The sequence below is a fragment of the Phascolarctos cinereus genome, unplaced genomic scaffold, assembly GCF_003287225.1.
Source record: "Phascolarctos cinereus isolate Bilbo 61053 unplaced genomic scaffold, phaCin_HiC Scaffold_8;HRSCAF=390, whole genome shotgun sequence".
NCBI lineage: Eukaryota > Metazoa > Chordata > Mammalia > Diprotodontia > Phascolarctidae > Phascolarctos > Phascolarctos cinereus.
The window spans coordinates 53,295,621-53,310,740 of record NW_027556291.1 but is presented as its reverse complement, the minus strand read 5'-3'; the positions used below and the strand labels follow the sequence as shown (position 1 = coordinate 53,310,740).

Here is a 15,120-nt window from a genome sequence, read left to right as displayed (position 1 = left end):
TTAGTTAATATTTTAGAAAGAGAGTCAATAGCATGGTGTAGTAGATAGAGAGCTGACTTTGCAGTCAAGACCTGGGATCGAATCCTGCCACTGAAATACACTGGCTGCATGACCCTAGGAAAGTCACTTAACCTTCTCAGTACCCAGGAAGCTAAGATGGAAAAGCTACTGAATAGGGGCCCATCTGCATTGGTAGAGTGAGTTTCCTCGCTAGGAATTTACTATATCTATGGTTCTCAAATTTTTTGAACCCTTAAAAATGATTGAGGACCTCTTCCCAGAGCTTTGTTTATGTGTGTTCTGGTTATCAGTATTTATGGTATTTAAAATTAAAATGTCTTAGCATTATTATGAAAATGGTTTTGATCTCATAAACCTCCTGAAAGGGTCTCAGAGACCTCAAGAGGTCCCTGGACCACGCTTGGAGGAATACTCCACTCTGCTATATGTTGAAAGGGGTTCACATGTGGCAAAGAATTGTAAATGGAGGAGATGCCCAGCAACTGAAGAATGGCTGAACAAATTCTGGTAAATGGCTCTGACAGAACACCATGGTGCTATAAGAAGTGATGAAGGGGATGGTTTCAGAGAATCCTGAGAAGATTTATATGGACTGATGCAAAATGAAGTGAACAGAACCAGGAGAACAATTTATGTAATGATAGCATTATTGTCATGACAAACAACTGTGAAAGACTTAAGAACTCAGAGCAAAACAATGACCCAACACAACTCCAAAGGACTCATGATGTACAATGCTATCCACCTCCAGAAAGAGAACTGACAGACTTAGAATGCAGATTGAAACATATTTTTTCCTTCATATTTTTTGCTTTTATTTGGACCATGGCTGAGATAGACATGTTTTGCATGACTTCATATGTATGATGGGTATCATATTTCTTACCTTCTCAATGGAAAGGGAAGAGTGAAAGGAGGAAGAGAACTTGGTACTGAAAATAAAAATTAAAAATTGGGGGGAGGGGGAAAGGTAGTTCACAGAACAAAAAAACCAAACAGACATTGAGAAAGGCTTGTGTGATGGATAGGGCACTAGACCTGGAACAAACAACACCTGGGTGTAAGTCCTGCCTAGGGCACTTACTTCCTGTGACCCTCAGGCAAGTGACTTTACCTCTTTGTGCCTCTATTTCCTCACTTGAGACCCTTCCAGCTCTATAGAGATCTAGGATCCTTTGTGGGAAATTGGGCAAATAGATTCACCTCCCCATGACTCAGTTTCCACAGCTATAAAATGAGGGTGTTAGACTAGATGGCCTCTGAGTTCTCTTCCAGTTTTAGAGCCGGGAGCCTGGATCCACCAGTTCATAAGCCAGTGCCCTGTTGGTTTTCTCCTCTCCAGAAAGGCAACAAGAGTGATCTCAAATCCATGGGCTTCTATCCAGAGGCTGGCACGTTTGACCTGAGGTACTACCCCTACTATGGCAAGCTCACTCATGTAAGTACCAGTCTCAGTCCTGTCTCCCCAACTCACCCCTGAAATGCTAACTACCAGAAGAGCCAGACTCTGATCACTGATGTCTGTGGGAGAAATAGAAGAGCCCCATAGCCTAGGACCACTGCTGGAGACTTTTCTCCTTATTCATCTTTTATCCCCTCTCCCTCCTTCTTTCTCTGTCCTACTTCCCTCCCTCCCTCCATTTCCTTCTACCCAATTCATTTCTATGAACTTGACTTCAAAAAGTTTACATCCTATTGGGGGAAGACAGTATGTCCACATATCTGTAAATACGAAATATATGTAACATGTAATCTTTGGAATTTAAGGAGAGGAAAAGCACTGTCACCTGGGAGAACAAGGAAAGGCCTTGTGTGGAAAGTAGCAATTGAGCTGAGACCTGAAGGAGCTCAGGGTTCTAAGAGGTGAGGGTGAGGAGTGAGAGTATGCTAGGCAGGAGGCACAGCTTGTGCAAAGGAAGGATGGCAGGAAACTGAATATTGTCTGCAGGGAACAGCATGCTGGCCTGTTTGTTTGGCTAGAACATATCGCACCTGGGGCGGAGTTGTGAAATCAACCTACAAAGATAGGTTAGAGCCAGGCTGTGAAGGGTTTTATAATGTCTAAGACACGAGTTTGTGTCTGATCCAAGAGTAGGCTGGTAACAGAGAACTGTACTTTAAGAAAATCTCTTTGGCAGCCTTGTAAAGGATGGATTGGCAAGGGGAGAGACTTGAGGCATAGGAAGAAGATTTCGAGGTCATTGCAATAATTCAAGTGGGAGATGGTGACCATCCTTCGTTCTCAAAGAGGACCAAAATGACATCACGACGTTGGAGTTAATGTACAGTGTGTCTGAGTGTGGCTCATTAGACTAGTATGAGCTCAGAAGGTTCTACCACAGGTCGGGCACAGATAGTCCACATGAACATTTGGAGTGGAGATAGCTCTAAATTTGCGCGTCTCACGTTTCTCTTGAGTACCACAATTCTGCTTTGCTCATAGAACACTAGGGTGTTTGTGGTATGAGTGGAGAGGAGACTCTCACAAGACTATGTTGTGGGGTCGGTGCTCTAAGACTTAGCAACTGATTGGCTACATGAGGAGGGGGTGGGAGGAGCCAAGGATGACGCCTCACTCGTGAATCTGGGTGACTGGAGGGATGGGGGTGCCCTTGCCAGAAATAGTGAAGTTCAGAAGAGGACCAGATTTGCAGGGAAAGATGAATTCCATTATGGGCGTGTTGATTTCAAGATGCTTGTCCGTATAAAGACAGTATAAAATAGTCGATCAGAAAACTGCCCTCAGAGCAGGGAGGCACGTTCAAGTCCTGATTCTGTGTGATTGGGCAAGTCACTTAACCTCAGAGCCCTAGGAAATTCTGGATGATTCTGAGGTGTTGAGCTGGTACCAACATGCATTGGTATAGGAAAATCCTCCCGGGGTGCTTCCTTCAACAGTAAAATCAAGACCCAGTCCCTATCCCCCTATTATGGGGCAGCTAGATGGCTCAGTGATGGACTTTGGAGATAAGAAGACCTGAGTTCAAATCCAGCCTCAGACATTTACTGAGACCCTGGACAAGTCACTTAACCTCTGCTTCAGTTTCCTCAACTATAAAATAAAGATAACAATAGCACCTGCCTTGCAGGGCTGTTGTGACACTCAAATGAGATATTTGTGAAGTGCTTTGCACAATGCCTGGCACACAGTAAGTGCTTAACAAATGCTTATCTGCTCCTCCTCCAGCCTAGTGACACATTCAGTTCAAATTGTTCAAGAGGTAGTTTGGTGATATGGGACTAGAAGCCAGTAGAACCCTCAGGACTGGCTATATTGATCCGAATCAAGAGCCATCTCATAGAGACAGGAAGTCAATAGCAGTCGATGTCTCTGAGAAAGCACATAGAGAGAAGAGCAGATTGCCTTGGGGAACACTCACAGTTAAGGGGCAGGATATAGATGATAATTCAACAAAGGAGCCATCAGACAAAGAAGAGGTGATGTCATGAAGATGCTGAAATGAGATAATAAATACCCAGGTAGAAAGAGTGGTCCACCATTTCAGTGCTGTGGACATCACAAGGAGGATGAAGATTAAGAAAAAGCCATCAGGTTTTTAGATGAAGAGATTACTGGTAACTTTGGAAAGAGCATTTTCAGTAGTGTGAAGAGGTTGGAAGCCAGAGGGTTCCAAAGGGTTAAGTGGTGAGAGGAGAGAAAGGGGAGGAACCTAGGACAGACAGATTTCTCAAGAAGTTTGGCAGTAGGACATAGGATGATAGCTTGAGGGGATGGTAGGAGCTAGTGAGGGTTGTTTTTTTTTTTAACGACTTGGAGATCTTTTGACCCAGTGCTACTAATATTAGGTCTATACCTCAAAAAGATCAAAGAAAGCAAAAAAGGGGCCATATATACATAAATTTTGATAGCACCTCTTTCTGTGGTGGCAAAGAATTGGAAACCGAGGAGGTGCCTGTCAATTAGGGAATGATTGAGTTGTGGTATATGTTTATGATGGAATACTATTTTTTTTTTGGCTAGGCATTGGGGTTAAGTGACTTGCCCAGGGTCACACAGCTAGTAAATTTCAGGTGTTTGGTCTGAGGCCAGGTTTGAACTCAGGTCCTCCTGACTCCCAGGGTTGGTGCTCTATCCACTGTGCCACCTAGCTGCCCTGATGGAATACTATTGTGCTGTAAGTAATTACTAAGGGAATAATCTCAGAGAAACCTGACGAGACTTATATGAACTGATGCAAAGTGAAGTGAGCAGAACCAGGAGAACAACTACACAATAATAGCATTATTGAAATGACAACTTTAGAAGACGTAAGAACTCTGAGGACTACAACGAACAACCAAGATTCCAGAGGACTCATGACGAAAAATGCCGATACAGAAGTGGACTCAGGGTGCAAATTGAAACACATTTTTAAAAAAATATGGCCAATGGAGGAATTTGTTTTGCTTGAGTCTATGTTTGTAACATGGGTTTTGTTTTTCTTTTCTTCTTAATTAGGGGGAAGGTAGAGATCGGAGGGTAAGAAAGTAGATTTTCATTGATTGAAAAATAATTTTCATTTAATTTTTAAGAAAAGGACAGGGGAGACCTGGGCATGTTTGTGGGGAAGAACAGAAGATACAGTAGATAGGGAGAGACTGAAGATCAGAGACAAAAGTCCTTAGTAACACAGGAAGACTGTGTAGCACCTTCTCAGACATAAAAGAATTGAGGTCCTGAAGGAATGGGTCATGGACATGTTTTGATAGTTGGGAAATTAATCAAGTCAACAAGCATCTTAGAAGTGCTTACTATTTGCCAGGCATTTGCAAAAAGAAAAAAAGAGCTTATATTCTATCAGAGAGACAACATGTACATATATAAATGTATATAGACTAAGTACATTCCAGATACAAACCAACTAAAGGCAGTTGGGTAGCTAAAGGTGGTTTAGGGGAGTGGGCAATAGCAGTTGGGGGAGGGAAGGAGAGGGATCAGAAGGAGCTTTATAGAAGCTGGTGTTTGAGCCTTCTGGCCATGGAGGTATTGCCAGGGAGATCAGGCTTAGGTAAATGTTTCATCAATCAACCAATCAACATTTATTTAGTGCCCACTCTGTGCTAGGCAGGAGCAGCTAGATGGCAGTGAATAGAGCACTGGGCCAGGAATCTTCCTGAGTTCAAATCTAGCCTCAGACACTTCCTAGCTGTGTGACCCTGGCCAAGTCACTTCACCCTTTTTGCCTCGGTTTCCTCACCTGTCAAATGAGCTGGAGAAGGAAATGGCAAACCCCTCCAGTATCTTTGCCAAGAAAAGCCCAAATGGGCTCAGGAAGAGTCAGACACGACTGACCAACAACTGAACACGTTCCAGGCACTGAGCCACACAGGAGAACAATAGGCAGCTCGGGGCAGAGAGAGGACCATGGAGGAACAGGACAAGGGAACAGGAGCCAGGACTAGGAGGGTCTGTCAGGCTCAGTTGTACCAAGGCCCAGTCTGGGATCCACTGAAGGACTTGGCTTTCAGTTAGAAGAAAGATGTGTCAGAAAAGCTCAGGGAGAGGGATGGAATAGGAGAGAACAGGGCTCATCTCCCTGACTCTGATCACACATTGCTGGGAAAAAACCCTCTTTACTGGAACATGGGCTCCCATACAATGATCACACTGTGCACTGGAAATGCGACAAAGCACCCCTTACCCAGAATGTTTAGAGAGCAAGAGATTCTTGGGGAAATTTCCAGTTATGTGTGGGTTAAAACCGAAATACTTTTGATTCTCTCCCTTCTGAGTCGAAATCTTTCTATGAAACACCTGAGCCCATGGGAGGTAGTGAGGCATGTTATCTAGGAGTCGAGAAACCCTGGATTCAAATCCTGCTTCTAAAGGTGTGACCTTGGCCAACTCACTGACCCTCCGTTTCCTCCTTTGTAAAATGAGGGGGCTGGATTAGAGGGCCTCTGAGGTCCCTTCCAGCTCTAGAATTAGGGCCCTAGGTGTGACCTTGGGCAAGTCCCTTCTCTGGGCCTCAGTTTCCTCCTTTGTAAAATGAAGAGGCTGGACTAGATGGCTTCTGAGGTCCCTTCAAATCTTCCATTTAGGATGGATGCTATGCTGTTATTTCCCTGCCTCAGTAAGCAGGGTCTTTAGATCATTGCCTACGGATCCCATAGGACCTTTTGCCCATCCTTCTGCCCATCATCGATACCTGTCCAGGCCTAACGATGGAGATGGGTGGGTGCTGGGTTCTGGACTGAGTGTACACTTAGCCTGTTGCTCCCCCTTCCTCTTAATTCATTCTTGAGCTCTCCTCCTGCCTGCAGGTCAACTACACATCCCCACTGGTGGCCGTGCACTTCACGGAAGTGAAGAAGAATCGAGCCGTGACTGTGGAGTGTCAGCTGAAGGGCAAAAACATTCAAAACAACATCACCAACGACCGGTTCGTGGGCCGGGTGCTCTTCACACTGAATATCGGCGGGTAGCTGCTTTGGCTTGGGTCCCTCCCCACTCCCAGCCCCCTGATGGTTCCCTCACATGCCACCGATAGCCACCAACACCCCCCCCCCATCCTCATGGAGGACACAGTCACAGATCACAGCACAGACAGAAAGTGCTCTCCATCACCTTGGGTTTTGAAAGGTCACCCTGGTGACCCACAAATGGACTTCCATTTCCTTTTCTTCCACTTAATAAAGAAAGAACCACTTGTGCTGTTAGTGATCAGACCATAACATCAATACAGGCATGTGCCAAACCCGGGGTAACCTTGAAGAAGGCTTTATCTTTGGAGAAAGCCATGAGGGGGTAGCCTGGGGAAGGGGGAAGCAGGCCAGATCTGTAATAAAGGCCTTGGGTTTGAGTCTGTCTCTATCACTCAGAGCCCCATGGGAGGAGTCGAGGGAGTGGGGCTCACTGGAGCCACTAGCCACACAGGCAATGTCCCATGGTGATTAGGGTCCTGAACCTGGAAGATCTGGGGTCAAATACTGCCTCAAACACTTGTATCAGCTGTGTGACTCTGGGCAAGTCCTTTCTCCTGCCTTTATGATTTCCTCCACTGTAAAATGAAGGGATTAGACTAGATTTAGCTCTCTGAGGTCCCTTCAGCTCTGGATCTTGGAGCCTAGGTGTGACCCTGGGTAAGTCTTAGTTTCTTCCTCTGTAAAATGAAGAGGTTAGATTATATCTAGGCCTCTGGGGTCCCTTCCAGCTCTGGTTATATGCTCTTACGTGTGACCTTAGGTCCCTTCCCCTCCCTGGGCCTCAGTTTCCCCCTCTGTTAAAATGAGGGGGTTGGACTAACTGGCTTCCAGCTCTAGAATCTAAGGTTCCCATGATCTCTGAGGGCCAGTCCAGCTCTGACAAGTTCTGGGGTTCTTTGTTTTCAGAGGGGAAGCCTAGAACACGAGTTTACACCAGGATGCTGGTTGATAGCTAGCTATCAAATTCCTGGGCTCGTGGGATTTAGACCTTCTAGCTTCTCAGTCCATTGGGCATGTTGATTAAGTAAAATCTGAATGCCTGAGATGCAGCACAAAGCTCTGTAATCAGAGGCTGCTAATAATGACTGACCAGCCAGCTGACCCTCAAAACTTTTCCCATTTGGCTCCCAGCATCCTGAGTCAGAGATTGGTATGGGGTATGGTGCTCAGAGTGCCAATGGAAGGGGGACCTTATAGCTGGGCAGAAGTGGGTGGTAGTGCCAGCCAGAAACTACTTGGGGCTGGAAACTGAGCCCTCAATGAGGACTTCTGTAAGAAGGCCTTCCCTCAGCCAACAGGCTCAGGGCTAGCTGGAGGGGGTGGGCAAGGGGGATGGTCTGGTGGGCCTCCAGCTCCTCCCATCACAGGAACTGAAATCAGGGCATAACAGCTGGCCTATGGCTCTGGCCAACTCATGCTGATCCCAAAGCCCATTCTCTGGTTTGGGGATTATCTAGACAGATCGTGGGTGCTTCTCCCCTTTCCTTCTACCACCTGCCATTTCAATGCCTTTGGCTGCCCCCGCCAGGTGGTGGGCTGAGCCGAGGAGCGGCAGCCATAGCCCCAGACAGTCAGAGTAGAGATTGTGGAGCAGCTGGGGCCTTGGGAAAGAACAAAGCCTTGGGATCCTATGTGGATTGGAATTAGCCATGCTGCTATAGCTCCTGTTGCCCCCTAGCATGAATGTATTGATAAGCAAAAATGAAGTGGAAGAGTTTGGAAACTGGGGAAATGGGGAAAGGGAGGGCAAAGCGGGTTTCTGCCTTAAAGTTCCATCTTTATCATCATCATCATCATCATCATCGTTAGCAATAATAGCTCAAATTCCTAATACCCTTTAAGAAAAATTGTAATAGCCCTTTGAGATAAGTAGAACAGAGATTATTATTCCCACTTTGCAGATGAGGAAACTGAGATTCATGGAATAGAAAGGACTTGTTCAATGTCACATAATGAGGAAATGAGCCAGCATTTAAAACTAGGCCTTCTGAGTCCACTTCTTTCTATCCTGCTATTTTGGAAACATGGAAAGCCATTTTGGAAAAACAGAAGGTACCAATGCAAATCCATGCATTCACACAGTCCCTTTCTGCCACAGTTAAGGCCTAAGCTCGAATCAGAAAGGATCTCCCAAAACATATACTCAGAGGAGTGAAGAGATGGACTGACTTGAATTCACAGTGGCTGGCTTCACACCAGGACCCTCCCCACTCCCCATTCCCCAGTTTAAAATGCATCCACCCTTCAGAATCATACAGTACATATAACCTGCCTCCACATCGACTAAAATACTATATAACTCAAGACTGACACAACCAATTCAACAAATATTTATTAAACAATCAAGTGCCTACCGTGTGCCAGGCATTCTGCTAGATGTTGGGAAACACAAAGACAAAAATGAAACGGCCCCTGCCCTCAGGGAGCTTATATTCTATTGGAGGACTATAACAACTAAGTAAATACAAATTTTATACAAAGTATTTTCAAGAGGGAGAAAATACTGATAATGGGGAAGGGGCAGGTGGGAGGAAATCAGGAAAGGCTTCATGGAGGAGGTGGCATCTAAGACATACTAAGAAGGAAGTTAGGGACTCTGGATCACAGAATCACCAAATGTTAGAGTCAAAGGGGCCTGGAAGGTCAGCAAGGCCAACCTGTCTGTCCAGTACTGGAACCAGACCTCAACAACACCCCCAAATGGTGGTAACCCAGCTTCTCTAGAAGCCCTCCAAACATGATGTCTAACTCACTAACTCTTCCTCCCAGAGCAAGCCCTTCCATTTTGGGACAATTCTAATTATAATCAAACCTAAATCAGCCTCTATACCTCCCACCCATTGCTTCTGGCCCTGCCTTCTGGGGCCAAGTGGAGCAATGCTTGTCTGTCTTTCTTATGATAGTCGAGACTCAACTCTATTGGTTCAAGGTCCTAATATACCATGCAGTTCATTCAATGTGAGTCTCTAAAATATATACATATATACATGGGACATGGTTTGCATGGAAGAATTGAGGGCAAGTAAGAAACATGTGTCCACACATTAATTACCAAGCTTGTATTTCAGGAGACAGAAGAAAACCCGGCTGAGCCAAGAGTCATTCTCTTTTCTCCACGTTCCTTTCAGATGTTAGTGACAACCATGTTCTGACAAAGAACTCTATGCAACCCAAAGATGGATAGGCAGCTAGGTGGCTCAGTGGATACAGCCCCGGACCTGAAGTCAGGAAGACCTGAGTTCAAATCTGGCCTCAGATACTAGCTGTGTGACCTTGGATAAATCACTTAACCTCTGTTTGCCTTGGTGGCAGCTAGGTGGCTCAGTGGATACAGCCCTGCGTCTGGAGTTAGGAAGACTTAAGTTCAAATCCAACCTCAGACATTTACTGGCTGTGTGACCCTGGGCAAGTCACTTAACCCTGTTTGCCTTAATTCATTGGAGGAGTGGCAAACCATTGTAGTGTCTTTGCCAAGAAAACCCCGTGGACAGTAAGGTCCATGGGGTCACAAAGAGTCAGACGTGACTGAACAACTAAACTCAAAATTCCCAACGTTCATCCCGTGGTTTCCTTTCTTCAAGCATCATTCGTTATGGGTAAAACCTACTTTGGAAAGAAAAAAAGGATGCTTCCTCAAGGGTAGGAACCTTTTCATTTCTGCCTTTGTATCCCCTAGAAACTGGCAGAAGCTTGTCCAATTCTTCCATTGTGCTGAAAGTTACAGGCTCAGAGCTAGAAGCCACCTCAAAGGTCAGCTAGTCCAACATCTCCCTCCCCATTTTACCCAGGAGGAAACTGAGGCCGATGAAGGGAAGGGACTCGTCCAAGGTCATACACAGGATCATAAATTTAGAGCTGGAAGGTATCTCAGAGGCCATGGCCAACTCCTTCCTTCTCCAGATGTGGAAAGCAAGGCCCAGGGAAGGGAAGTGACTTGTCCAAGGTTATAAAAGGAGCATCAGAGTTCAGCTTGAGCCCAAATCCTCTTAAATCCAGGGACATGCTTTTTCCACTGTACCAAGAGGGGCTTAATAAGTATTTTCTGATTGACTGGTTTTGTTTTTTTTAAATTCATCCATAAAGTGAACACTCAGTATGAAAACACTAGCAAATGGGAAAGGAGACAGGAAATGTCTCACTGACTGCTTTGCCCTCCCGTTGTAACTCTATTTGAGAGTAATTTGAGATATCCTTAATGATAAGTCTGTGGTCAACTCAGTGTGGAAATAAACTCTGCCTTGCTTGCTGCATGTTGCTTAGTGAAATCACCAACCATGTCTAAACTGAAGCCAAGCCGGGGATAGACTTGCAGAATAGAATTCATCTAAGTCTTATGTTCCCTAAGAAGACCTTAGATCTCCCCCCCGACCCAGGCTAACCATAATCAGGAAGAAATACTTTAAAAAAAAAAATTTCAGGGCAGCTAGGTGATAGAGCTCCGGCCTTGGAGTCAGGAGGACCTGAGTTCAAATCTGACCTCAGACACATGACACTTACTAGCTGTGTGACCCTGGGCAAGTCACTTAACCCTGATTGCCTCATCAAAAAAAAGCAAAAAAAAAAAACTTTCCAGCCTCTCTCCCTCCCCCAAACACCTCCACAACATCTGAGGAACTATTGAACATCACACAGAGACAAGGAGGTAGTGTAGGCAGAGCACTGCACTAACCTGGATTCAAGTCCAAGCTGTCATTCATTAGCCAGGTGACCCTGGACAAGTCTCCCTGATTCTATGACTTATAAATGAATTTTTCAGATCTCATGGTATGGTGGAAGAGGATTTAAAAGCAAAGGACCAGGGTTCAAATCTGGATTCTGCCATTTACTGCTTGTGTGATTTTGGGCAAGTCACTGGACTTAGTCTCCCCATCTATAAAATGAGGGGCTGGACTAGGTCAGCAGTTCTCAGACTTTTGGGGCTCAAAGTTCCTTTAGGTTCTTGAGAATTATTGAAGACCCGTCAAAGAGCTTTTGTTTATATGGGTTATAGCTATCGATGTTGACCACATTAGAACTTAAAATATTTAGTTTTGATTTCAAGGATCAACTGAAAGGGTCTCAAGGACCCCTAAGAGTCCCCAGACCACCCTTTGAGAACCACTACCTAGATGGCCTCTGAGATCCCTTCCAATTCTAAACCTATGATCCTTTGATTACTTACATGCATGTATTAGTTATGCTTGTAACCTATGGTCCAAGGTTTCCTCAAACTCTGAACTCGAATGGGGCCTCAGTCTCCACATGTGTAAAATGGGTGGAAGGACGTTGTACTAGATGATCTCTAGGTCCCTTCCAGCTCTAGATGTAGGGTCCTATGTGTGACCTTGGGCAAGTCCTTTCCCCTCTCTGGGCCTCAGTTTCCTCCTCTGTAAAATGAAGGGGTTGGACCAAACAACCTCTGAGGTCCCCTCCAGCTCTAAATCTAGGGTCCTAGGTGTGACCTTGGGTCAATCACTTCAGCTCTCTGGGCCTCAGTTACTCATCATCTATAAAAGGATGGGGCTAGACCGATGAGCTCTAGATCCTTCAAGCTCTAGATCAAATGAGACAATATTTGTAAAGCACTTAGCACGGTGCCTGGCACACAGTAGGCACTTAATAAGGGCTTCTTCCCATCCTCCTCCCTTTACTGTCTGATAGGCTTCTAGCTCTAGAGCTGGAAGGGTCCTCAGAGGCCCTCTAGTCCAAGCCCCTAGTCCTCATTTTACAGAGGAGGAAACTGAGGCCCAGGGAGGGGAAGGGACTTGTCCAAGGTCACACAGATACTAAGTATCAGAGGCAGAATTTGACTTTTAGGGCTTTGACTTCAGAGCTAGTGATGTGGACCTGGAAGGGACCTTTTAAGTCCATCTACTTCAATAGACTCAATTTACATGTGAGGAAACTGAGGACTAGAGATTTGCCCAAGATAACAGCTGGGGGGGGGCGGGGTTGGTTCCCAGTTAGGACCTGGTGACATCAAGTTCAGCATGCCTTCATCTGCAACAGTGCCTCTCCAAACTTTGTTCTGTGGGCTTGTTAATTCAATAAAATCTTTTGTCTCAGCTCTACCAGATGCAGGGTTAGTAAGGACTGGAGCCCATAGGGTGCAGTCAGGGCAGCTGTTTGTCCACATGGTATCAGAACAGTTGCTTTAAAAACAGGATTCTGCCCTTTCCATGACCATCCCAGTCCAACCACTGGGAAGGCCCCTGGGAGCTCTCTGGTGGCCAAGCTTTGAGTTAGATAATATTACTGGAGTGCCAGAGGGCCCCCCCTAGCCCCTGGGTGTAACAGGCCTTTCCTCCCAGCTCAGCTCCAGAAGCCCCTGGAAATGGACCCCCATTCTTGTCCAGGCCTGGGCCCTCTTCTGGCTTGGAGCCTCTCCTCCAGCCCACTGTCCCTGGGGCCAGGGCATGAGGTAGGGACTGGCCCACAGACTCCAACCTTAGGAAGTCGGCTTTCTATTATGGGTCTTAGGAAGTTGTTGACCACAATAAATGGAAATGAAGATGACCCAGACTACTTCCTCCTTCTCAGCCTTATTAGTCACTGGACTCCAGGGGTGGGCTCTTGTATGGAAAACCTGAGGAAGGGAACAGGAGTTTCTAGTGGTTAGCGCTGTGGTAAGAGTCTTGGGGGGGGGATGCTATGGGGCTTAGGCAGGGGCAGGGGAAAGCGAAAGTGATTTCACTGCTGAGAACTTCCCCTCTGGGCCTCCTCAGGGCTGCTAGCAGGCTGAGGCCGCTAGCCCAATCCTCGTCCTGGCGGTTTTCTTTCTAGAGGGGAGCTAAAGAGATGTTTTTTGCAAAACCAAACACAATTTGGGCAGATTGTGCCCCCACCCCTTTCCCCGCCCAAACCAAACCAAATCAAACCACCCTAATAGGCATGGCCAAAGGCGGGCCCAGCTGGCCTAGGCCTTGGGCCCTCATCCTTGTCCTGCCCTGCCCCCTCCTGGCGGAATCTTTGCTTCTGCCTTTGGCGCCTCCTGCAGGCCGGGCCCTCCCTCTGCCTCTCAGCAGCTGGCCCTCCCTCCCTCCCTTCTTCCATCCGTCTATTCCTCCCTCCCATCCAGTCTGTCTGCCTGCAAGGCCCAGCTTCGTTCGGCCTGGAAGCCCTCTCCCCGCTCCTTCCATTCTTCCTGGCCTAGACATCTTTCTCCTTTGTAGTAGGACGGCTTGTTTCCACGGCAGTCTCCCCTCTCCCCAGCCCCCACTTCCCATTGGCTTAGGGATGAGGACTGGACCAGTGGTTTTATTGCTGTAGGGAACTCCCAGAAGACAAAACTCCTCCTGCTGAGGCAGAGCGGCACCTTCTCTGCAATTTCTAAACAAAATGGAGGTAACAGCAGGTACCTCATACAATTGTCACGAGAATCAAAAATAACATGCCAACCTTAAGGCGCTATATAATGTAACAGAGTAGTATTAATTATATAACAATGATGATGATGATAATGTCTTGGGCCAGGGATTCTTAACCCAGGATCCTCAGGGGTCTGTGAACCAGAATAAGGAAACATTACACCTTTATTTTCACTTACCTTTGGTTTCCTTTATCACTCTTGGTATTTTATTTTATTCACTTACAAATATGACTCTAAAAAGGGGTTCCTAGTCCTTGCCAAACAGCCAGAAGGCTCCAGCACATAAACAGGGTTGAGAACCCCTCCTCCTCCCCTTAGACCATAAGACGATTGTGGAGGCTGAGGTGTGTGGGCTTGTCCACAGCAGAAGGATGCTGAAAGGGGACCTGGAGACTACCACGCAGCACCCCCTTCAACGTCCCCTTCTGCCTCTCCTGCTGTTACTGTCCCTTTTGAAAGCCAGAGGGGAGACTCCAGGTACTCCTCTAAGTCATGGGGGGGAGTCTATTTGGGAGGAATGGCTCTGCACATGGAAAGTTCAACAGCTGTATTAATGACCTTGAACTAGCTCAAAAGACTCCCAAACAGTATTGACTTTATTTACCTTCTTTTTTTAAGCTTTTATTTCATTTCATTTCTATTAATGAGGTATTTACTTTCCTTCCCACCTCTCTGAAGAATAATCGCTAACATTTATATAGCACCTACTATGTGCCAGTCTCTGCTTTAAGTACTTTTTACAAATATTCTCTCATGTGATCACAACAACCCTGCAAGGTGAGTGCTGTTAATATCCCCGTTTTGCAGATGAGGAAACTGAGGCAAGCAGAGGTTAAGTGACTTGGTTAATATGACTCTGGGTCATATGAGGCCACATTTGAACTCAGGTCTTCCTAATTCTGGGTCCAGTGCTCTATCCACTGTGCCACCTAGAGGCCTGCCTGATTGAGGAGAAAAAATAAGAGGGGAAAAAATTGTAAAAAGGATATCTAGTCAAGCAAAACAAATCCCCACATTGGCCATGTCTCAGAATACAGGTCTCATTCTGCATCTTGAGTTCATCGTCTCTGTCAGGAGGAACTCAATTTTCTCAATTTTCCCTTTGATGTGGTAGATACCGACTGCATGGCTTAAGTTTTACTTTTCAATTTAGGTTTTAATTTCCTAGGAGCAGCCTACCCTAGCACCTAGTCCCTCCCTCTGCAGAAATAAACCAGGTGGGTGCAATTTCCTTTATATCCCATTTTACCATCCACTTAGAAATGCCTTGTAAGGAATAATGATAATAACTAACATTTACCTATTATATATATTTTATTTTTCCC

The 15,120-nt window shown here is 46.0% G+C and overlaps 1 protein-coding gene across 1 annotated transcript in view; it reads left to right on the top strand.

Moving 5' to 3' along the window:
- ATP1B4 (ATPase Na+/K+ transporting family member beta 4) overlaps positions 1 to 6,681 on the top strand; it is a 43,179-nt gene extending 36,498 nt beyond the window's left edge. The window contains exons 7-8 of the mRNA XM_020975144.2: positions 1,364 to 1,459; positions 6,286 to 6,681. Coding sequence (XP_020830803.1) covers positions 1,364 to 1,459; positions 6,286 to 6,447 — 258 coding nt within the window. The 3' untranslated portion in view covers positions 6,448 to 6,681. The remainder of the gene's footprint in view (positions 1 to 1,363; positions 1,460 to 6,285) is intronic.
- The last annotated feature ends 8,439 nt before the right edge of the window (positions 6,682 to 15,120 follow it).